Source organism: Coloeus monedula, assembly GCF_965178545.1.
Source record: "Coloeus monedula genome assembly, chromosome: 3".
In the NCBI taxonomy this organism is placed as follows: Eukaryota; Metazoa; Chordata; class Aves; order Passeriformes; family Corvidae; genus Coloeus; species Coloeus monedula.
The window spans coordinates 98,987,863-99,014,237 of NC_138783.1; the positions used below are offsets into that span (position 1 = coordinate 98,987,863).

The 26,375-nt window shown below is 40.0% G+C and overlaps 1 protein-coding gene across 1 annotated transcript in view; it reads right to left on the minus strand.

Annotated features, from left to right (window-relative positions):
* ANOS1 (anosmin 1) overlaps window positions 1–6,078 on the minus strand; it is a gene marked incomplete at its 5' end in the record, with an annotated part of 113,370 nt that extends 107,292 nt beyond the window's left edge. The window contains one exon of the mRNA XM_082277847.1: window positions 5,992–6,078. Within this exon, the coding sequence (XP_082133973.1) occupies window positions 5,992–6,078 (87 nt within the window). The remainder of the gene's footprint in view (window positions 1–5,991) is intronic.
* Window positions 6,079–26,375: the final 20,297 nt, after the last annotated feature.

Sequence of the window (26,375 nt, forward strand, 5' to 3'; positions counted from 1 at the left end):
ACTGAACATAAGAAATGGGGTACAAACTCTGCAACACATCCTAAACTGACATACTTTACAAGTCCATAATCTGGAAACAGACTGGACAAAGATTCTGGTAAATTTATTGTTCAAAACTGGAGTTCAGTTGTGAGTCTATGAGGGAGTAAATAGAAATCCTTTCATAGGAATTAGGCAAGGTATTCCCACAGGGAATGTGCCTGCAGTATACCCTCACTGTTGGCACCGACTATGGATCTGGACATCAGTTTCCAAGGAGGAGGAATTCAGATAGACCAGAATGCAAAGTACTAATAAAGCAGCACTATACCTTTTTCTCTCTCTCCTTTTTAATTTTTTTTCTTTTTTTATTAAAGAGTGATGCAAATAATGAAAAAATATACATATGTTGATTTCATCTGGGATAATTTTCTTCACAGTAGTTAATACGGGCTATGCTTTGGATTTGTCCTGGAAGCAGTGTTGGTAACACAGGGATGTTCTTGTTACTGATGAGCAGTGCTTACAAGTGCTTACATACAGCATCAAGGCCTTTTCTGCTCCTCACCCCGTCCTACCAGTGAGAGCTAGGGGTGCACAAGGAGTTGGGAGGGGACACAGCTGTGACAAATGATCACAAGATCCCAACTGACCAAAGGGATATTCCATACAATATGGTGTCACACTCAACATATAATGCCAAGGGGCAGAGGAGGAAGGGATGGACATTTGGAGTGATGGCATTTGTCTTCCCAAGTCACCACTATGCATGATGAAGGGGATGGCTGAACATCTGCCTCCCCATGGGAAACAGTGAAATAATTCCTTGCTTTTCTTGTGTGTATAGCTTTTGCTTTATCTATTAAACTGTCTTTATCTCAACCCATGAGGTTTTTCTACCTTTACTGTTCTGATTCTCTCCCCAGTCCCACAGATCAACTGAGTGATCACATGTCAAGCTTAGTTGCCAGCTGGCTCTTAACCACAACAATACATAACTTTTTATGTATGAAACTCACACAGATAAAGTAAAAATATTTCTGTCAATGTACGGTTCAGAAGGAGAAATAGATACATTAGAATCATTGTAATTGAGACAACCACAATAGTTTCTTGAAACTGCAGCATTGCACTCTGATCTCAGCAAAGTTTATAAACTTGAATACAGTGATTTGCTACCACAACTACGAAGCCCATGCTTTGATCTCTCTTTGTGAATGTTTAAAAAGATCATGTTTGTGGCATGTCTTTATGCAAGTGTGTAGTCACATGTTCACAAAAGCTTCCAGGATGTGTCCAGCAGGTCAAGGGAAGGGATCATTCTCCTTTAATCTGCTCTCAGGAGCCACACATGGAGAACTGCATGCAGTTCTGGGATCCTCAGGACAAGAAAGTCAAGGACCTGTTGGAGTGCGTCTAGAAGAGGGCCACGAAAATGATCTGAGGACCAGAGCACCTTTCAGTAAAGGCCGAGACACTTGTGGTTGTTCAGCCGGGTGAAGAGAATTTTCCAGAGAGACCTTATTTCAGCTTCTCGTTATATAAAGGGGACTTAAAAGAAAGACAGAGAGACCAAGGCCTGTAGTGACAGAACAAAGGGCGAAGATGAAAACTGAGAGCAGGTAGATTTAGACTGGATCTAGGGAAGAAAGTTTTTATGATAAAGGTGGTGAGATACTGAAACAGGTTGCCCAGAGAAGTGGTGGATGCCCCATCGCTGGAATTGTTCAATGACCACATGATCTCTTGGAAGATCCCAGAGCAGGGAGTGGTGGACTAGGTTACCTTTAAAGATCCCTTCCAACTTCAATAATTTTCTAAGTATGTGACTTCAACCATCTCCATAGTCAGAATCACAGAATGGTTTGGCTTTCACCACAGCTCTTAATCTGAATTTCAGAAAATTTATATACGTCTTATTTTTCATACGAGCTGTAATGCTAAAAATTTCTACTCCTGTGTTACCGAAGAAGCTATGGGGATAATAAATATAAAGACATATCCACTCTTTTTGACTCCTTTACACTTTTTTGCAGCTATTTAGGAGCATTTTAAAACAATCAGTTCATACAATTTAATTTCAATATTTTATGAAAATTTATTTTCTCTTCCAGCAGATTACAATGCTATCACTACTTGATTTTATAATACCATTTTTATCTGTCATTACTGTAAAATTTAGCTAAAACTGAGATTTGCTAGCATAAGATTAGCAAACTATGAGCACCATGTCAGGTCCAATCCCTTTGAAAAGAGACATAAATAAAAGAAATAAAACTTTAGAACTGCTATAAATAACATAAGCTAGTGGGAATTCTTTAGTATTACCCTCAATGCTGTATGAGGATTTATTATTTACATTTACAAATCTAGCCAGCAGCAATGTTAAAACAATATTTTATGTGCTACTTTCAATTTATCTCCCTTTCGTCTTCGTATAAAATGTGACAGAAGCAGCTGATTGCAATAACAGATTAGTAGCAGCTCACCACTTTGTTTCAGTTACACTGCTACTTTCCACTGAACTAGAAAAAGCACCTCTGCTTTTAAATTATATCTGTTACTTGAGAAAATAAAGCCATAAATGCCCAGATGTGTGGCTCCCCTACTTGATAATTTCAACATCTACAACTATTTTCATTTCTCTACTGAAAACTATTAGCACTTGAGTTAAAAGTGAAGTCTATCAAAATGTAAAAATATTGTTTAGCAACTTCAACTTCATACAAACTAACATGATGTGAATGATCTTTCATTGTATAAGGAAAAGCAAATTCTACAGGCTTCCTTGGAACAGCAAGGTATCAGAGCAAGCACAAATGCTAAATGAAGCCTCTCCTCCACTCTGCATCCTAACACATGGTTAATCACAAACATTCAGCTGTGATTATTGCTCATGCCAGTGTACCTGGCTAAAACCATAATTTCAATCAATCAGAAATTTGTGCTTTATCTGCAGCATTTTACATGCTCCCACATTCCATTCACAGTTCCCTCCATGTCTGTTTTTCTTCAAACCCAATTCTGACTTGACCTATGCTGTGAGAGTTTTGCTTAGTCTTTAGTGGTGGCTTTAATCTGACATCCTCAAGGAAGAGTTAAATACCACTGTTCCCACCCATCTATAAGCCTTGCACAGCGTATCTTCAGGGCAACCTTGAAGGATCTTAACCTGCATACTGAAGAGAGCAAACTGCACTCAACAGGGCAAACTCCCAGTATCCCATCTTCCTGGGCCTGACACATCATATGAAAGATGTCAGGTGAAGGAGACTAAAGCAGTCTCCAACAGCATGTAGGAGATGTATTAAAGGAACTCAGGTCACCACCTGAACCCCACACACTTTCAATCTGCCCGGAAGGAAACTGTAGACAAACTTTGAGGATCAGACCTTCAAAGACCAGGGTTGTTTGACATGTACAAGAACAAGAGCTTACAAAAGCAAAAACAGGAGGGGCAAAAAAACTAAAACAAAACAATAGATAAATATTACAAGACTTATATGATTACAAGATCATATTACAAGACTCATTTCAGCAAGTACATGTGCAGACTTGCTTTCCTCTGGTAAAGCACAAATGCCCTTGGTCCTAAACAGTTAAGAAAAACATCTATATTCTGTGCCTTTAAAAAAGGAAATCTGTGCAGCATATCTTGTAAGGAAAAAAATACATGGAGAGAAGCAAGAAAAATCAATCTTCTTCTATCTACAGTGGGCCCCATGGGGGGGAAAAGCTAACAACATTCACAAGCAAGTACAAACTGGTCTTTAATTGGAGCAATGGCAAAAAAAAAACAGTATAAAATTACTTAATTTTCATCTCTGTCCCTAATTACGTTAGGAGATACAACCCTTCTTTTGAAATGCCAGAGATGAGCTATGAAAATTAACCAGCCACTTAATCTCCGATGACAGTAGCTGTATACCTATTATCCGTTTTGGAAGTCTCTTCTCCCCTGCCCAATCTTCAAACCACATTTGTGTGAAACCACTGTCTCTCAGAAGTGGTCTTTCTTGACAACCTCCCTGATTCTTCAAAAATGACAAAAAAGCATAGAAAACTTTTCAAATAACAGTACCCGCTGAAGTAAAACAGAAGATTTGAGTAGACAAATCAATAACTGTTGCAATGATGAATTTAAAAGAACAGGCTCCCAATATACATTTTCCTTAACCTTTCAAAACTCTCAGCGGCATGAAATTAAAAGTAACAGTAAAGTATAACTTGTGTTTGATATGCATTTCCTGACTGCATGTTCACTGTGACACAAATTAATACAGGGACTTACCTATGGCGGTGCTGTGTGTCCCCAGGCCCAACTCTGAAGTGCAGAACTAAGGTGCAAAATGGAATCAACAAATTCAAACTAGGCTCCCCAGCTCCCAGACACAAAGCATGCACTTAGGAATGAACTTCAGAAAAGTCTGTACACTTAGTGGGGAGACATATCAAACCCAACAGATAAGAAGTGCCAAAGAAAAATTTATTTCTCAAAGCCCTTCTGTCAAGATTAAACACAAACTTGTAGTAAATGTATGGGCAGGGAACCACAGCACCACCTCTCCTGGGCTCTGGTATTTAGTTATCCTTTTGCATATAAATAACTGGAACACATTTTTCTTTGAAAATAAGGCAGGAAAATGAAAAGAGGGTACCCTGTTGTACAACACCATGAACACCTGCCCCAGAAGTCTTTCACCAAGTTAGAGCAAATTTAAGCCCTTATGCACTTTGAGATAACTTAGCAACAGGCTAGAGCGAAGACTAAAACCTGGCCAGTGAAATCAAACCACTCTGTAGAATGAACAGGAGAAACAAGGAGCTAGAGGTGGTGAAGGAGCAAGGTTATAAGTGGTGAGGTCCACCTCAGAAACATGACTGGCTTTTTCAAGGACCTCTTCTGCAAGCATATTTTTAGCATTGTTTCTACTACATGCTTGTCCAATGTATGTCAAGTCTGAAGACCATCCACTGGAGAAGCCATAGCTAGAAGAAGACCAGTATGAGATGAAAACATGCATAAAATACAACAAAATAGCAGTAATATTCTGGTTCCTTGGCTTCCATTCAGGAAAGAAAGAAAGGAAATACAAACAACTGAAATGAGTACATTTTGTTCTTTATATACATATATATGTTCTGATTTCATTGTACATTATATTTTACGGAAATAATTCCTTAGTAAGGGATTTCTGTTGCCTTATAATGGTTCGAAGAATGAAACTGAAAAAAGTAAGCATCAACAAATAATAAATTGAATATTACTGTGTAGCTTTGAGCCATTCCCATCTGTTCTGTCAGTAGATCTCAGGAACAAGAGATCAGCACCTTCCTCTCCACATCTCTTTCTCAGGTAGAGAGCAACGAAGTCACCCCTCAGCCTCCTTCTCGCCAGACTAGACAAGCCCAAAGTCCTCAGAACATGCCTTCCATCCCTGTCACCAGTTTGTTGCCCTCCTCTGGATGCATCCAAGGACTTTCACGTCCTTATTAAACTGTGGGGCCCAGAACTGCACACAGCACTCCAGGTGAGGCTGCACCAACACTGAATACAGCAGAATAGTCACTATTTTGAGCAGCTCCTCATTTCAGGATGTGATTTGCCCTCTCAGCTGCTTTGGCACCTTGCTGATTCCTATTCAGCCTGATGCTGACCATCACCCCAGATCCTTTTCTGCAGGACTGCTCTCCAGCTGCTTCTCTGTCAGTTTATACTTGTGCACAGCATTATGCAGAATCCAACACTTTTTACTTGTTAAATTTCATCCCATTAAACACTGCCCAATGCTCTAACCTATCTAGATCCATGTGCAAGGTCTCTTACCACTCAAAAGAGTCACCAGCACCTCCCAGTTTAGTATCATCAGCAAACATGCACTAATGGTGCACCCAGAGCACTGATAAATGTATTAAACAGAGCTGGCTCTAAAACTAAACTCTCAGAACACCAGTGATGACCAGACACAAGCCACATGTAGCCCCATTCACTAAAACCCTTTGAGCCCTGACCTTCAGCCAATTCTCCCACCACACCATGAACCCGCTCATCCCACTGCTGCTCCTGGCATTCCCTGACCCTGGCTCATCTTTTGCCATGCCTGGGGCTGTTAATGATCCTGTTACCCACACCCAGCTCTGCCCACCCCAAGCCAGCCCCTTTGGGGCTGCTCCCCTCAGAGAGGCCATAGTCTGCAAAGAGGTCATCCCCAATCCCTGGCTTTCCGTGCCCTGGGAGCCAGCCCATGCTGAGACTGACAGCACAAGACTGTGCTTTAAGGTCTATAATAACATCATTCCTGATGATTCCTGATGTATAAGTAATGTCCTTAGACTTTAGTCTAGCTAGCAAAAGCACAGAGCAAAATTTCAACACAAAAACCAAATAAAGATCACCCAAACCAGACAAAACAACAAAGTATATAAAACCTACCAGAACAAAACAAAAACAGCAACAGAAAAATACTGCATAGAACTCTAACATGAGAAAAGGAAGGAGAACAAACAGCACTTAGCACATATTAGTCACACTGTTTAATATATTACCATCAGATAACTTTATGACTGTGTTATATAAACACATGTAGAAATTCAGCATTAAGCTTAACTATGTACATATATTTCCTCTGCCATCTTATAACTAAATGCAACTCTTTAAAAAAAAAAAAATAGAAAAACCACACACCAAGCAACAGTATCCTGAAAAAGAAGGTGAAAGCAAGAACACATTTTGGAACAAACACCCAAAGTTCTTCTGTTACTGTCAGTAGCCACTGTTATTCCTCACAACTAAATCAAATGTACAATCCCTTTAGAGGAAGCCATTTCTATACCACGGATGTTTAAACTGTAGAAAAGTCAATGCTGGTTACTGGTTAACCCAAAGTAATTAAGTTAAAGAGATGACTGAATGTAAGAAATACTTACAAAACTGATGAGCCTAAAAATTCATCCTCTGACATAACTGCAGGTTGAAAATATAAACCAAAATTAAATTATCATGGGTCACAGTGTGACTCACACTGCCATCTAATTTTAAACATCTGGGTTTAACACCAGAAAATGGATATCAAAAAAATTTTTAGATAGTCAGGTTTTCTTGTCGATTTATGCTGACATTGCCATTATCTGTAATGTGCTAGCTCCTATCACAATGATATGGTGGGTCCTCTTGTAGATGAATGGCTACAAATAGAACTATATTGACCTAAACCTTGCATTGATATTTCCCAAACAGTTCATGCAATGTCATCTTCAAACTTCATTGCTATTACAGCCAAAATATTAAAAGCCACAACTTCACATGCACCAAAAACAGGAAAAAAAAAAAATTAGACCAAAAAAATTAAAGAAGAAATAAAGCAAAATCAGCAACCATCACCTAAATTTTGAGACACAACAGTATTTGTTCTCTGGCTGTCATCATTAGTAGGTTTCTAGAAAGACAATCATCGAAACCCAAAGGCCATTACCAATGAAACAGCAAAGGTCAGTAGTTTTGAAAATAGACTATTGCTTGGATTAAATTTGCATCTCTAAGTATGGGGACACCTTTCCTCTTTTTAGAGCACTGTCTTCTCAAATGCACAGAAAAACTACTAGATAAACACTAGCTGTAAAAACAAATGAGCCACAGGAATCCTTGTGTCTCACCACACTTGTGAGTTATGACTGCCTTCTTGTGGTTTCACAGACTTCACTCTTACCGCTTCTAAGACTGATCTCAACTGAGGTCTTATTCTATTTAGCAGAAGTTTTTACCAATCTGTAAAAGAACCCAGATGAAATAGCTTCACTTCTCCATGCAACAGGAGGAATTAAATACACTGACACTAACTTGAAGATATTAAAGTTATATATTGAATCTCAAAGTATATTTGGGCCAAATTTTGAACACATTTTTAGGGATTAAGTAATCCAGTTGAAGTGAACAGAAACTAGTCTAATAGCATTAATATGGGAAGCAAAAGATATCTTGTCAACTACTTGTTTGTAAGCACTATTTCAAAATCCCCACCCTTTCAAAATGCTAATGCACCTATTCTGTTGTGTCATAAAGTAGATTTGCTATACATATGAAATAATGAGATAATAAAAGTATATGCTGGCTCAAGGATGTGACAGAAGTGTAGCCCTGAGAAATTAACACCAAAAGAACAAAATGCACTCTAAAAATGTAATGCTTACCTATGCAAAATACAATATAAATGTAGACATATATGACCTACTTTGTATTTGAAAAAAAATACAACCGGTTCACAATATTCTGTAGCATTCAATGTTTCAGAAATGCTTGCATGCTGATTTGATTTTATGACTGAAAAGTATAGCCCATATTACTGTTCTGTGTAATTATAAGATTACTGGTTAGTTGGGTGACTCTCAACACCATGTGATATGGTCTGTTTATCACAGGCTGCATTTGCCTCCACTGCCTACCAACAGATCATTCCAGAATCAGCTACAAAATCCCTAGGAAGTCATGTGGACCACAGAAACACATCTATTGAGTGAAAAAATGGGTTGTGATGGGCTTGATGCCTGCATTACACATATTCCAACTTTCTCTTTTCCTTCAGCCAATTCTAGTCTGGTTCCATGGACACAATGCCCATTAGTTGCTAAAGCACATTAGATACCCCTGGATTATCTCTCCCAGTTACATTAATCCAGAAGAAGTCCATTGCATGAACTCTCAGACTGGTCCATGATGTGAAAGAAAATGTGACCATGATACTTAAGAGACTCACTCCCAAAGCAAACTCTGATCCACATTAAAACACTAATGTGTAGATGCACCTCAGACATTTCTAACATCTCCCAGACACACAAGAGTAGTAATTCAGTGCTTCCTATGAGACTAAATTTTCCTCAAAAGCCACACTACTTCAGGGCCAGTCAGGGCAGCGTTCCTTTCTGTACTTGCAAAATGCTTAAGGTTCTGCTGTTTCACATCCTTAAGAAGCTAACCACACACACACAAAGAATATCAATAACACGTTTTTATATCATCTAAAATGTCCATTATAAATAGTCTAACCATAAACTGCACAAACAGGGGATATTCCATGCTGCATTTTCATGGAGTAATTTCTGATTACAAAAACTGCTAAATGCACTGTATTGTACTACATACCAGTCATGTGAGGGTTTACTGCATGTTCTCCTATTCTGTTCTGGTATGTCTGAGAGGGACATCATTATATACTACATGTGTAACTTTGGCAAGAGTATGGATACACACGTGTCCTTCAAACGTAGCAGCTCTTCAGTAGCCATGTTACTATGACTCAGAGTCAGGTACCATCAAATTATATGCTCACACTCTTGGTCTTAACATAGTACTTATTTACAATATAATTGCACAAAATTCACATGACAAATTTCAGGAATGCACTTCCTTTCTCCTTGGCATGTGTTACTAGTTTACAAGATACTAAGTACTTCAAGCCACAATAGCAGCCATATCCCCACAAGCTGATGGATACATATGTTTTCATTTCCCCTTTAAAGAAAAGAAAAACAATGAAAATATAAATTCCATGCAGCACCTTTCTCAATAGAAAATATTTGCAACAAATATCTCCTTATTCCTATTGTCTTGATGTATTATCATAAAATTTTTCCTCTTTGAAGGCAATAAGCTCAATAAACATCATTGCCAACATGAATACTGTTTCTTTTAATGTTTTATCTTTTAATATCTTTTAAAAATTGTAAATATTAAAAATATTTAAATATTTTTAAAGCATGTAGTAAAGTATAACCTCAGCATTAAAACCTAGCACAAATAACAATCCTACAGATGAAATATACAGTGAAAATTTGACCACAATTATTCCTTGGTAACTCCAGAGACCTACTGATATTTGTAACATTTTCTATACAAAAATAATGTTTTGGAGGAATTATTGAAGTGCATAGCAAAGCTCTCAAAAGTAAAAAGTGTAGAAATTAACACAGTCCTTGGAGTTCTAACAGTTGTATAAACAGTCTTTGGGGATTTTTTTTTTTTTTTTTCCATTTTCAACAGAAGACCTGTCTCAGTGAGTGAAGTGTACCTCACCAGACTTGGGATTTCCTAGAAACATTTGCAAAAGGGTTGTGGCCATTCAGAAATTAGAGATTTTTTCAAATAAAAATTATCCTTGTACTTAAACAGAACAGCCTATCTGCAATCTGAACCAAAACCAACACAATATTGTTAGAAGCCACACACGCACAAAAAAAAAAGTCTTTCACTGCAACAGTTGAAGCAGCATTTCAGAAAGAAATCTTATTTCCCAGATGTATTTTAATTATTAATCTTTCCATACATCTGCCTTCATTGTAGATGTTGCAGAGAGACAGAAAAGATGTAATGGGTGCAGTTTAATTGTTTCATTTCTAAAGCTCAACTCAACAAAAATTGTATCAGCCAGCTTAACACTCTTCTCTCCATTGCTCCTATTTTTTTAGTCCTTGGCCAGACCCTTCCCAACTCAGCTCTCACTTCTGCAGAAGGCCAACACACAGGGCTGCCAAATTAAGCCTGTCATAAAAACTAGGAGATGCCAGTTGCATCTGCTCAGATACCACACATCACATCACTTACTGAATGTCCTTCTCCCAATTGTGTCATGCAAGCAGAGGAAGCCACGATGCCCTTCTCCAGACCAGTCAGTCATGTCATCTTTCTCCAGCTCCCAGACCTGTAAACCCTGCTGGTGTTTGTGTGCAGACCACATTTTTATTCCTATGCTACTTTAAGGAATGGTAATAGCCCCCACAACAGCAGAAGTTGCAATGACATTGTGTTGACAATGGATGAAAAACAGGCAGCAAGGGAAGGAGCACATTGAAGGGTAGGTGATTCTTTCCTTTTCCACTTGAAATTTAACACACCTGCCCTAGCTGGAACCCTTTAGCCCTGCAATGCTGACAATATATTCCTGAGAGAAGTAGCCTTTTAATGTAAGTTACAATGGATTCTGCCAGTTTTTTTAGGGGCTTTTTCCAGTTTAAGAACTGTAGGCTTCAAGAAATGTATATTCCATGGGACAATTGCTGAGGTGTCCTAGACCACCTTGCAAGCAACCTAAGACTGTGAAAGGATAGATGAGAGAGAGAGAAGAAATCAACATTAAATTCTATTGAGAACAATATACTAAAACTACTCATGCAATTCAAGATACAGGGGTACTAACTTGATCTTTCTACAGTGACAATCTTCAGTAGAAGATTTATGTTGCTTCATCACACTGGCATAAAATTTCCCACAAACATAAAAGCACTTCATATGCCAGGTTTTTAGAATACAGTCTTAACAACTAACTTATGAAGACATACCATAAAAGGAAAATAAATCTCACTTCAAGGCAGGACTGAAGCATTTGTCATTAAGACATCTGGTTACCAGAGATATAGCTGTTATGCAGAACAGTCATTTGCTGACAGGTCCATCATGTTTCAGACCTTTCTGGCATCAGGTAAAAGAGTTAAAAATTACATCAGGTTAATTTGCATTGAAGTTACTGAAAGGCTTGTAACATGAGAGATGTCAAAGCACAGCCTAAGTCCCTACCCAAGCCACAGAATTGTAAAGCCTCCAGTTAATGTAAACAACTGGATATGGAATTTCACAGAATTCCACTGCAAGGATCACACCATTTCTGAAGCTTTTATATCTTTAATCTAAGTCAACAGCCAAAAAAGAAAATCATTACAATATATATCCTTAAGCTCATAAAATGTGGACAACTGCAGTTAATACCACTTGTCCATAACTTGTACTATCAGCAGGCATTTTATATTAAGATTTTGTTTCTCTTTCCTGAATCATCTTTTTTTGCAGAACTGACAAATATTTCAGTTGTTTCCTCTTTGGAAAGTCTCTGATATTGGTGGTATGCTCCAGGAAGTCTATCCTAATTATAAACTTTCCTTCCATTTTACTAGCTTTCTCACCTGTGTAAAGCAAGTAAGAAAGAAAGACAGTGAAGGGGGTTCTGGTACTACAAGTAGATTGATAATATTCAAGTTTCTTTTTCATTGGACTGAGGAGCTCTGCTCAATTTACTTTCTCAGTGGGAAGTTCATGGGTGAGAACAAGTTAACTGAGGCTCGATCTATACCAGATGGATCTACTAGGTATGACTAAGCATCTTAGAGGCATAAAAATTTGACATCTGCTCCTATTATTAAGAGAATAAGCCAAGCCTGTTGATGAAACTTACAGGGATATTTTGAAATCCCTGAGGGCACCTGGATACATGGAGTAACAATCAGAAACCGGGCAATATCTCATGTTTTAAAAAAATGTCTACTGCCTTTAGTGGTACTTAGCTCTGGTTACATTAAATTGCTTCTACCTTCCTATGTCATCTGAAAGACTCTCTTCTAAAAATATTTAAAGATGCTTTACATCTAGCATATAACTGGCAATTCACTTTTACTTTGTCCTAATGGCATAGTATAATTTACTACCACTCTGAATTGTAAAGAAAGATGTCATGATACAATAAGATGGTATTTAACAAATTCAAGTTAATCATCTTAAACAGCATACTGAGAACTCTCTTGTTTTTATCTATAAACGCTAAACAGATATTTCTAGTATATTTTCACTGCCTAAGCTTATTTCTACTACTATCAAGTGTAGGGATATCAGACTGAGGCCAGAAACGAAAGCTCCAGAAAAATCCTGTCTTAAACTATTAGTTATATAAATGGAAGAATCAATGAGTATCAGCCAGAAGTCTGAAAGGCCTCCAGCTAAAGAAAGCAACATGAGCTTACCCTACATTAATTCGTCAAGCTCTTCAGTCTTTAAAACTAACCGAGTCATGTTTTCTATTCCAAAACAAAGGCAGCCAGCATATCCTTCAGGAAACTGTTAATGTTCACTCTTTTCTACAATTTGGAAAACAGCTGAGGTTAAGTTTAACTTTCAAGTTTATTTCACACTGCTGCTCTTTTTTCTGCATAGGTAAAGAGCAGTCTTGAATGCAGGAAGAAGACTTGAAATAATTATTGTTTGCTGTTGCACATTAATTGTCACTGAAAACTTTGGCTTCAGTGCTGTCCAGGGCTCAAACACGTGTGTGAATCTATGAATAAACTAAATCTTTTACAAGATTAACTAATATGCCTCACGTACAACATGTGTGCATTCCTACTCCACTTGGTCATTGAGGATCCACTGGACAGAAAACCCATGAAACTTACCAAAAGCCTACTGTCTTTCACATCGTTTATTCAACTTCTTTAACTCAAAGAAAATATCCAACAATAAGCCCCTAGCTTCAAAAATCTACATCTTCTTTCCTTATTTATTCTGACAAATATGTCCCGTAGCTGCTACTAAATACTATATGAAGTGACACACTCTTCATTAATTGGATTATTTTTACCTCTTTGTGTCAGTTTGTCTAATCCCAAATGTTTCTTCTAATACTGCACATCCAGACTGACCAATGTTTGGCTAATTCTTGATCTCAGTTCATAGTTCATAGAAAGAAATCTCAAAACAGAAGAAAGCCTCAAGCTCTTTTAGTTCCAGTTCCCTTCCCAAAATTGTTAGGTACAAATTAAATGCCAACATACTATACACTCTTTGTAACTAATTAAAATGGGTGCAGATAATGGTGTGATTCATTATTGTCTAGCTGTAGTTACACAGTAACATGATTTTATTGTTGCCAAAAGAGCTACAACCATCACCTACCCGAAAAAGAAAAAAAAAAAAAGCCATACTATTGAAATAATTTGTATATAGGGATACAAATTCTGGGGAAGAAAATGACAAATAGTCACTGTATTAGTGATCATCACAATAATACATTGTTATTACCCCTTCCTCACTATTTGCTGCTTCACATATCTGTTCAGCCATGTGCTAAATTCAAAGGAAACCCTAAGTCTCAGAGCACTGAGGTCAAAAAATGAATTTGTAGTGTCTAGGTCCAAAATTGTCCTGAGGCCTGACTGAAATGTTCCAGTCATTAGCAGTTAAAAAGCATGATCAGTTAAATACAAATGATGTATTGCCCTACGCTCATGGCCTAAATCACTAGCTGAGAAATCACATTCATGTACATGAACTGAGATTGCTTTTCTTTTTTTTCTAAATATAAATTACTGTAAAGATAACTTCCCTAAAGAGTAATCCAGTAAAAAAATACAAACAGAACTATGCTTCTAAATTCTCATAAGAATGGAAAGGAAGGTTGAACTATGTTTGCACTAGACTAAATGAGTACATTATTCTCATCCAATCTTCACCATCAGCCTCAATTTCTGACTGTCCGAACAGAAGACATTTGCTCCGAAGCAATCCTACTTCCCTCACATTATCTTATTACAGGATCCATGACAGCTAGATTGCAGCCCTCACATGCAGAAAAACCAGGCTTCACTACCTTGGCCAGGTTTGCAGCTTCAGCTGTGACCACGTGAGGATACAGTGGCAGCAGTTTGTCCAAGTTCTGACGTGAATGACAGTGTCAGCTAGAACTTTGGTGTGAATTTTCATAGAGGCTTTTCCTGTAACTGACCTCTTCAATGAAGGCAAAAGGGTTTTCAAAACATTTTTACTATGTTACAAACAAGAAAAATTAAAAATTTTAAACCAAGTAAAACTTCAAGCAGCTGAGAAAGAACAGAAAAAATATTCACAAGAAACAGTTACAAACAACTCTTCCTACAGATCCATTACATCTGTTCTCTTTTTCCATAACTCCTTAATTTCAATTAGTTGTGTCACAGGAAATTTTAAAGTGCCCTCTACTCCCACATAATTTCTCCTTCCAGCATTGTGAGCCTGCTAGAGTTCACCTATCTCCACCTTTCTCCATTCTGAGACTGTCTCTTTTCTTGCTTCTCCTACAAGTTCTGCAGACATGTGCTCCTCAGGAATCTCAGCTGCTTGCCAGGGGAGTCATGTCCTTTGCGAGCTTGAGACAAGTCTCTTTTTCTTTAAAGGAATGTAATTACATATGTACATATTACATATGAACATAACTTTGATGTCATATCTCTTTGACAGTCTAGAGAGATACATTGGTGAAAATGTTGTTCACAGAAGACAACAGAAATTCGATTAAAACTTCGGAATGGGGTTGTTCCCCAAATCTGGAAATATCTGATATTCTTTTCATCGGATGGAAAGAATATGTGATTCTTTTTAATCAGAGATGAAAGGAACAGCACTCTACTTTCAAGTTTAAAGGGTCCACTTACCTTTCAACACCCCCAGTTCTCCATCTCTGTGTCCTGTGACCTCTTGGTCATTAAAAGACTGAAAAACGAATACAACTGGAGCTGGGACACCAAGTTCACAGCACTCTGTTGATAAAGGCTGCATGGACCTAGTGTTCATACATGGACCTGATCCAGCTGAAATCAACAGAAGGCTTTTCACGGACTTCAAAGGTTTTTGAAATATAAGGCCTTATAAGGCTCAGCTGTGGGAAAGATCAAAAAATGAAGATTCTTGGTGTAAACTCCTAGGAAAGTGCTTTTTTAGTGCAAGGTTTACACTTGTTAGGCACCAACAATATTAATACAGATGTGTCTGTCTTCTGTAGGATGTTCCTGATACTCGGTCATTAATCCTATTTTCAACCTTTAAAAATATGGATGCTACATTACAGCACTTTCTTTTTCTGTTTACAAAAGTTGGCTATGTACTCAAATCCAGCTAGTCAGAGAGAGCAAAAATTCACATAGGATGGCCAGTGGAGATGCAGGCCGGCTTGTTTGTAAACACACGAATTCAGCACTCAATTTGAAGAAGTTGCCCTTTACAAAATGACAAATAATGAGCATCTGGAAAATCAGTCTGCTTTTCAAGATGTCTCAGAAATGTGATGTTTTGGAGTTTTTTTCCTCATACAACACTTACTAAATCAAATACATTTAAATAAAGTTCAGAGCACTAGTTAATCACAGAGACAACCCATATTCAGACAACAAATAATGCTTTAATAATAGTTTTAATATGAAAACTACCCATCTGAAAATCCTTTTGCTCTGTATTAAGTGGTTATATCTTCCAATGGAAAAAGATTTAAATTTTAGAACTGACAGCGTTTCTCTTTCAGAAGTTTTCTAATGCTTTACAAAAGCAGCATCTCCTCCTCCTCACCAACATGACTGGCATTAAAACTGTTCTTTGCCAATATTTTCTATACATAAAATGTCTGTCTCAAAACCTATTAGTAACATTCCTGTTGGGTTTATTGCACCTGGTATCCAGCACATTTACGAAATTAACAGCAATTTTAATTTGACAAACACAAGCATAAAGAATTTTTTTTATTAATGTGTAAGAATACACAAGTAAATATGAAAAAAACATCTTGGCAACTCCTATTGCTCAGTACAATTGTTCGCCGTTCACTTACATTTTCGTGCAGTTCATTTGATTTGCATTTAAACTTATACTTGAGACGCAGACAAGTATTTTAATTTAGGAAAGCAATGCGCAAGTTTAAGGTCCCAAGTCTGAGTCATCAAAACTACTAGAAACCAATGACCAGGCTGTGTAAACCCCTGCACTCGTATCAACTATGCAAGCATTCACTGAGGCCAAAGAGATTTGAGCCTGGCTATAAAAAGTTAATATAACCCCCACTGAAATCAGGGAGGTTCATACCAGACCAGGTTACAACAGCAAGGACTAACTATGGCTCAACTACACAAATGGTGAACGATGCAGCTGTTTTCACTAGATGCAACCATTGCTGTTCAAAACCTTTCATTTTCACAGTTTTTACCTAAGATTCTGTTAGATCTGTGCACCTTTTGTTCATGACTGTAGATCTCGATAATAAGAGCACACCAAATGCCAGAATAATTATTCAGATCAAATGCCATAAGAACATTAAAAACAGGAGAATGATTGGGACTTTTAATGAGTTTTGAGAAAAACAAAGTAATGACAAATACTACAATTTGTCTGTGGAAATAAATTAACAGCAGTGTGCTTTACAAGACAGAATATTAAAGCCAGAAGTAATTAACACAAGGGCTATTTTTGGAAAGGAGATGAGTACTGAAATGACAACAAAAGCAGATAGCACACATCCTCACATTTAGAAAAGGTTGTGAACACGTCCCAAGAGATCTAAGCAAACTCAGTGCCTGGGCAGCCTGTCCCCTGGAACTGAAAACATTCTGGGAATAACACACTACATATCTACTGCCCACATCTCATCACAAAAGTGCCACATACCTTTGCAAAAGATTTTATGAAAAACAATTTACAGTTTCAGAATTAATCAAGACAGTTACAATAAATAGTTTCTTCATTATTTACAGCTTCTCTACAGCAGAGCACATGCACCTTAGACTTTGGACCTGGCCACCACTTTTCCAGCTGGGACCCATTGCAGATTATTGCAGGTGCAGTCACTTTAGAGTTACAGGCAATTTGAAGGCAGATGTGCTGGCATTTAGACAACTAGCTTCCTGACTTGTAGGTGAAATCTGGTATTGCTTATCTAGAGGTAATCACTTGCACATTATTTGCTTGCAGATATAAAATCTGAGAACCTTTTATTACTGACTTAAAAGAATTGCCTGTTTTTCTTCAAAAGCTTCAGTTGTCCTGACAGGCAACAATCCTTCTACAACAGTAAAAACAACCTCCTACCACCATATAGTTATCAGTCATTCAATATAACAAACTTTTAAGGCCTTACTCTTCCCTTTTACAACTACTAAACATTATGCAACATATGGCTCTATTAGCTTAAAACAATATTTTTCCATACTTTCAAAAACAATTTTGAGTTAGCCTTGGCTCATCTAGCTTAGTACTAATTCCTAAGTACTAAATCATAGTATATTACTATTAGATTTACACTAAATCACATTTACAAGAGGAAATTTCTCTCTAATTTCCTTTCATATATCACAAAACTGGCTTAGCACTTGAGGGATGTCTATGTTGTATCAAAAATTTTAGCTACAATTCATCCAATTCTTAAATAAGTCAACATGACCACAGAACCCCTATGTGACCAAGGTCATCCACAATGTTGCCTGTATGTTTCTAAACAGTGCCCATTTTAACAGGTTTAAACAATCTCCCATGAGCCTGCTTACACAGCAATCACAATTCTGGGTCGCACAACATATATACATCTCCGTGTGCCTGAACTTCTCCCTGAAGGATAAAGAAATGAACTTGCTAGGATTCAATTTACTTCTGAAGATTACCGCCTCAAAAAAATTAAAAACTACAGTGAGATGTACCGATATATAAAAGGATGGAAAAAATGTGATTTGATTTAGCATTAGCATTTGGGTTTTAATGCACTGACAATCATAAATGGACATATATGAACTTACGTAAGAAAATCTAAATCATGAAAATTAATTTAGAAGTGAGTAACAATATTTAGCAGGCATGTACCTTTAAAATGTAGCCATTCTAGGCACTCCTCCACCCCTGGAGTGCTAGGTCCAGGATTGGGCTCCCCATTACATGGAGAGACATGGACTTAGTGGAGCGAGTCCAGAAAAGGGATACAAGTATCTGACACGAGGAGAGGCTAAGAGAACTGGGAGTGTTTAGTCTGGAATAGAAAAGCCTCAAAGGGTTCTCATCAATGTTTTTAAGTACCTGATGGGAGAGAGTAAAGAAGATGAACCCAGACTCTTCTCAGTGAAGCCCAGCACAGGACAAGAGGCGATAGCCAAATTTGAAACATGGGGAACTTCATGTGGCCATGAGAAAACACCTTTTCTGTTACTGTGAGGGTGGTTAAACACTAGAACAAGTTGTCAGGAGGTGTTGTTCAGCCACAGCTACTGTCACTCTGTGAGCATATGGCTGTGACCTCTCCAGTGACTCCACACAACAAACACAGGCAATTTTAGTGGCAACTACCCCAGATTTTTAGGGCACGTTCTATGACCCTCTCAGTTTTTGACCCAGTAAATAAGACTGACCATTCCTCTATCTTAAATTATCAAGTTTCACATATTAAGCAGGAAGACACTTGAGAGGTCTGTAACAGATGCCACCTAAGACAAAGATCAACAAGTTCACAGGTCAAAGTAAACAGTTTGCTTTCCATAATATTTTTATGCTGTACCTTTAGCCTAAGCAGTTACATTGATGTTCAAGCTCTTACTCACAAAGAAAATTTTAATCACGCCAATTTTAAAACATGGCTCAGATGGCTGGCAACAGAGATTAAAATCCAAACTGTTTTTTCACTCAACTTGAAAACAAAACAGTAAAGGTCACTGCTATGCCTGCTCCCCAAAAACAAAAGGAGTTCATCCACAACTAATATCACAGATGGGAAAGGCTACACCCCCAGATAGCAATGGAAAGAATTTATTCTCACTCTACTAAAACAGGCAGGTTATACAGAAAAGCCCTAGCAAAGCTAGATGAGCATTCAGGCCTCTCATCCAGCTAGATGTATGAAAACAAAAACTTCTGCAGTAATTAATCTCATCTTCATGAGGGTTTTACCTACTGTACTAAATTACTATAAAACTAGCTTCACAAAAAAACTTTGAATACATCAAATTAGAATTTGTACCTTTCTCCTGAAGATAAATTAAAACACTGAGGCAGAAAATGCCTAAATAAAAAAATGATGACAGAAAGAATATGTTGGAGTCCCTTCATTTAAGGAATAAATATAATTCTCTACTGTGGATGAGTATGTAATTAATAAGTTGTTATACAAAAGAAGAATCCATTATGACCCTTTCTGCTTACATTCTTTTGTTTGATTGCTTAGGATGAAGGGACTTTGTGCTAGCATGCTCTCTGTGAAAGTTCATGGCCTGTAGACAGGCCACAGATATAAAACATATATATTTCATTGGGTGTAAGACCCATGTGGTGCATAACTCTCACATATCCTTTGGTGTAACCTCTATACGGAACTTCACAACACTACCAGAACTAGAAAACTGCCCCAGCCATGGGGATTTTATAGGAATAACCAGGCATCCATGCCCCTTCAACAGGCATTCTGAAGATCAAAGATTTTTGATTTAGGTGACCAATTCTTCTTCTAGCCCACATCAATAGTCTACATGGGGGAAAAAAAGTTTATTATTTGACCTATGCTTCAGTTAAAATAATTTCCTGCTGACAATGTATCTTTAAAATAGGCTTAGAAATGCTTCCCACTGTAAATTAACAAACAGGATTTTTAAAAATAATACCTCTCTTGAACCTTTCAAAAATAAGGACAGTAAAGAAAAAAGGGTGACAATTCTCTGTGAGGGGGGAAAATGAATTGAAATCTCTTGTGAACATTTGGAAGTTGCAAAAATATTAGTTGCCATTCAAACAAGAGCCAGAAGGTATAGAATTAACCCAGACTTCCTATTCATACTACCTCATTATCTTTAAAAAGTTGCTAGTAATGCCATTTTAGTACCATAAACTATGTGAAATTAAGTCTCTCTGAAGTTTTGGGGATGTCATCTCTTGCAAAGCATCTAGCTACTGTCTTCCTTATCCCCACCACTCAGGCGGTATCTAAAACAAGGCTGAGAAATGAGTGGGTCAGTCTTCTTTCAGTTCTTGCCTAACTGGGAGACACTAGAGTTCCTTCCTGCTCTGATTGGGAAGAGCTAGTGTTTAGTTTGCTTCAAAGGTTGAATCAGATTACAAGATAAGTGGGCATCTGAAATGAAAAGAACTCCAGAAATTGCTACCAGTTGAGATGAAAAGGGGAGGAGAATGGCTAAAAGGAGGGAGCAGATAAAGGAATGGAAGGAACATCATGCCCTTTAGCCCACATGGAATAATCTGGCTCAAACCTGCACATCCTACACTCCACTGTGTCTTATTAGTCTCCTGTGAGAACACTGGATGTTTGATGTACTTTAAAACTCTCCTCCTTTTCCTCATTATAAGACAATGGAGAGCTTAACTTTTATAAACGAGAGCACTTTATCTTCCATTACAGTTGTTTCATGTCTAGAAGTTTAATCCCTAGTAATTTAGATAAATTACCACGTGCTTTAGCAGGTTGGGGTTAAAACTCTGAGATTTTCAACTGATTACAAAAAACCAGCCAGTTATCAAGTCCTAACTGAGTAATTCCTCGCTTATTTCACTCTAGCTAATTAAAATGTAATCACGATTGTTTGGCAGTGTGCATTCTGCCAGCAGTTTTACGTTGAAAAAGAAATCTTGCCAAGAAAACACACAAAAAAGAAAAAAAAAAAGCCTTTCACTATTAATTGGCTTAATCTAAACTGCCTCTTTAGCCACTGAAACTGTAAAACAAGTAAGTTACAACCGCTTGACAACACAATAAAAAGTACTAACCCCTCTCCGGGACAATGAACTATTTTAATGGGTATCCTCCTTTCAGGCCATCCCGTGATGCACGGACCACGCTGACAGCGAGCGCTGCACCGCCCCCGGCCGAGCCCCGCGGGGCAGCGGCCAGGACAGGGCAGGGCAGCCCCTTCTCCAGCCGCCTCGCGTCGCAAGCCCGGTCTCCCAAACCCAGTTGCGGGCACCCAACCAACTTCCTGCTGCACTTACGACGCACACACTCAGCTCTCCTTTAACACTGACTTTTTTTTTTTTTTTTTTTTTTTTTTTTTTTTTTTTTTTTTTAATCGGGTTATCCTTAAATACCTCTGAAACCTGCCTCTTGTGCCAACACCTTTGCCCCGAACGCAACTCCACCCAAAGCACTTGCCCGGGCGTTCCCGGTTTCTCACCGACCGGCAAGCCCGGGGTGAGCAAGCGGTGCGTTCCCGGCGCGCCGCGGAGATGTGCCACCCTGAAGGGCCGAGGTGGTTCCCTTCACACCGAGCTGGCCAGCCCTTTCCCAGATGGGCTGGGGCTCTCGGGAGGGAGAACGGCTTGCAGTTCGGAATGGTTTCCATCATTTGGCTGAAGTCGCCTCGGTTTAATATTGGCGCAGCGAAGAACAGGTGGGGAAAGGAAAAGGTGCGGTGTAACTAGAAGAGGGAAAAGGACGCACTGCTCTTGCACTAGCTCCGCACTGCTTCCAGCTTTCATTTTAAGCCCCGCAGGTCTCCCGCCACTTCAATTCCATTTCTCCCCACCTTATCCCTATTTGTCCACTCCCGTTAGCCAGAAATGTGCCTCTCTGTCCCAGGAAAAAAGTGTTACCCCCACCTTCCAGGAGGTCGGAACAAAGTATTATACGTTCATGATTATCGCTCTTAAAAAACAGGCTCAAACTTTCCCACCAGGCTGGGGAAGTGAACCACCTGCGGGGGACCTGGCGCACCGGCGCGCAGGCAGGCGGAGCCCCGCGGGATCGCCGCCGCACCGCCCGTCGCTCGGCAGGACGAGCGCGCCGCCGGCCCGGGAGCACCGTGCGGCGCCCGCCCCGCCGCCCCGGACACCACCGGCGGCAGTGGCCGGGACCTGTCCCGCCGTGCCAGAGGCAGCGGCCGGGAGCGCCGGGCACCTGCGAGGAGCCAGGGCAGAGCGGTGCCCCCGCCTCGCCCCGCCGGGGCACAGCGTGCCAGGAGCCCCACGATCCGCCAGGCGGGGAGCCCGGCCGGCACCCGTAGGCACCGGCGGGGCTCGGAACTGCCGCGGGGCCGTACCCACCTGTCCGGCGCCTCCAGGTGCCGGCCATCCCCTGGGAATGCGGCCCCCAAGTTCGCCAAGAGGCGCCGCGGCCCCTGCCGTCCTTTCCGCCCGCGCCCCGGGGGATGCCCGCTCTCCGGACGGCGGCAGCGGGGCTCGCTGCGCGGCGCCATGCCCCTACCTGGAAATGCTTGAAGAAGGCGGAGATGCGGGTAATCTGGAGGCTCAGGCACCTGGAGGTGCATCTGGCGGTGGCGAAAGCCTCGTCCTGCTTTCGGGCGGCGGCCCCTGGCCCGTCGGGGCTGCCGCAGGCGGCCGTCACCCAGAGGAGCAGGGCGAGGGACACGCCGGGCGCCCTCCGCACCATCGCTCTGCGGGAGAGGAGGGCAGAGGGGCGGCCGGGCGGCGCGTGGGGGCTGCAGGCGCCGGTGCAAGCTCGCTCCCGCTCGGCGAGCTGGTGCCGGGCTGCGCCGGGGACGGACACCTCCGCGCCGCAGAAACTACACAAGAAAGTTCAATCATTCAACTCCCCTCACCCCCGTCCTCCCGCCCCGGCCCACAGCCCTCCCCCGCCGGCAGCGGGCGGGCCGATGCTGGCAGCGGCCGCGCCATTGGCTGCGCCGAGCGCCGGCGGCGGCGGGCGGGCCCCGTGCCCGCGGGCAGGTCGGCGCGGCGGGGCCGGCGCGGGCAGTCGGAGCTTTGCCCGCACGCCGCCACCTGCGGGGCACGGGGCGGCCGCGGAGCCGCACGCCCTGTCCCTACCCACAGGCGGCCTGCGTGCGGGTGGCTGGGCGCCGGGGTCGCTGGTAACCGGTCTTTACACCCTGGTTAAGTCTCTTTTATTTCTTCTTTTAAAAATCAATTTTAAAAAAGGATGGGGAGGCAAGAACGGAGGGAAATCACTTTTTGAAACTCAGTGTTTCTAACAGAGAAACACTGCGGAGATTATTTGTCCCAAGGTGAAACCCACACAGGCACCTCTGAAGAGTTACTTAAAAATTATAATCTACAAATCATTAGTCCAAATACCTCTGTGTAATAGCTGCAAAGAATAAAACAGAACCTTTAGCTATAAAATAAATATCAGCCTAACATCCTTTCCCTCTGTGCCGTCAGCTCCAGGGCCGGAGTGCATGCTGCAGTATGTAGCACAGAGGTTACCTACCACATTCCTCTCCCTGTGCACGCTGCATGGACTCCTCCCGTCGCAAGTATGTGCTGCTAGAAAAAGCAAGTGGATCATTCCTCCCCAGAGCCTGTGGATTAAGCCTCCTGAACTTGAAAATATCACGGTTGTATGAGCTGAAATAAGTAACTTTTAGGGCATTTCAGGAATTAATACTAGATCAGTTACTACTGTAAGTAGTAGTTTAGTGTGGTTATCAAACCCTGTATTAAAAACACTTCAGCAGTCATCTTTACTGTAACAAGTTCTAGTATAAGTGTTCACTAGGAAAGTCATTTAAAATCTCATAAAGGTCAACAAGACCTTCAACCATTCTGGCTGGTAGTAGTTTTGCAATACTATAGTTCTTCCATGAATGTTCTTATATATACAACTGTGAAATAAAAACATATTCCCCAGAGTTATTATCCTCACCAGACTATATGCATACACCTTCCTTGCACTTATATATCAGAAATTCAAAGTATAAAAAGGTTGCTACATCCCAACTAGGAAATCACTTCTTAAATTCTACCATTAGATTCTAGCTATAGTTTTACTATCTTACCACAAAAGGCACAGATTAAGAAAAGAGTCCTTGTTACAAGTATTGCTAACATACAAATATAACAAAAAGCAAGGCACATTTTAGTTTAGATGTTACTTTGCAGCTTATGGTCTCTCTTGTCAGCTGTCAGAAATCTTCACTTGAGAAAAGCCAGAGGGCCAGAATCAGTCCTGCCAGTGTTACCGACTGGAGATGACAGTTTGTGCCCTTGGATGCTTGAGGGAGCACGGCTGCCAAAAGGCGAGGTCACCTGCCACATCCTGGCACAGGAGTTGCCCTGCTGTTCACACTGTTTCCATGCTCTGCCGGCTATTTTGGAAATGCCCTGGTTAATCAAGGAAGACCATCTCAGCTACACCTCCTGAAGTCTTCCTCATTTTTGCAGCTGGAATGATTACCTTTCCTCTCGTAGAGAGCAGAGGTCGTAAGTGTTTCAGAAATGCTTTTCCCAGTTCTGACTGATATCTCACCACTAGAGAACTGGTTACTTTGCTTGATCTAGCATCTCTATATTTACAAAGTAAAAACACCACATGACAGAAAAACACAGAAATAAGTCCACAGTCTTAGCAATGTTATTACAAATAGTGGTAACCCCACACAGGCCTCAGTATTAAGTTCAGGACTTCCCAGTGTCTAGCTGACAAACTTTTAAATAGTTTTTCTTAAGCCTTGACTAAAAATTTAGCAACTTTTTGCCTTGAGTCATGAAAAGAAAATTGCTTTGCTGATTCATAGTGTTTGCAGGTACACTAAATGCATTGAACTTTTACCATAGATAATAAGAACTGCCTGAAAAAAAATATGTAACTTTCTGTAAATCAGATGCAAATCTAGAGAGGCCAGAAAATTCAGTTGATATATCCCCTTCATGTTAGTGCTAATGCCTTTTATGTCATATATTATAAACCTCAGCTTTAAGTAAAAGGGTATGAATCCTGTTTATTTTGTTTTTTAAAGTCTAGCAAAGGGCATAGAGCCCTTAATAATTAAAAAGTTACTGAATACACAGTTTCCTTGGTTGCTTTTGTTTGAAAGTTCATGGTTACAGGGATCATCAGTGTAGTCACTGAATTCCTTCTCAGTATGGGCTGACTTGGTTAGCACACAAAAGACTGGCTGTTCACTTCCAGTAAAACTGTATTCACACAGGTCCTGTTCCCCTACGTGGAGATTATGAAACAGGATGGGTAGCTCAAGAATTTAGTAGGTAATTAAAACCCACTATGAACTAAGTATCTGTTAGACCAAAAGAGAAGATATGCAAGTTTGTAAATACATTCATTTTAAAGATGTTAATAAATTGGCTACAGAATAAAGAAAATTGGAAATAAATTATGTGTACAGTTCAACCAGCCTGTAAATATAATTATGGTGTTTAACCAGAAAAATAGACATATGGATACATTCATATGTTTTGCACACTCTCTTTTTGTCAATAAATTACATTAAATAATCTTTTTGTATTAAAAGTAGTAGAATTAGTGCTTACAAATTCTTGCGAGTGCAGGGTATTATTTTTATGCTAAAAATATCCGCATTGTTTTCCTGCCTGCGCTTCAGAGGAGTCAGACGATGTACAAATGAGGTTTTTTGCAAACCAGGGGCTGTTTTTTCGCAGAAGACAGCGCCACATGCTGGCATTGCGAGGCGAGAGCTGCCGGGCATTCTGCCGTTTTAGTTCTGGTTAATGAGCTGAGTTTAATCGATTCTGAATTAAGATAGCTTCATCTTAAGGAATTGCTTCTTACTCTAAAGGGAATTGCCAACATCAGGTTGTAATTTCAGCCAAACAAATAAAGGAGATATTTTAAATGTTAAAAATATTTATTGTTTTCATATAAACCACTGTATTCTAGCTCACAGATTTAGTTTATTGTATTAAATCATCTTAATGTGCCATTTATTACTCAATTCTCTTTAGCTTTAACTACGTTATGTCAAAAGTTATTGTAACTCTGGGTGCAACATAATCCTCTAAACCCTCTTCAAGAAGTCAGGATGCAGGGGTGCCTCTCCAAAGTGCCCGTGTACTAATGGAGGCAGTATGGGGAATAAAGACAATGAGTCAGAGATCTGTCTGCAGCTGCAGGACCATGATCTTGTCAGGATCA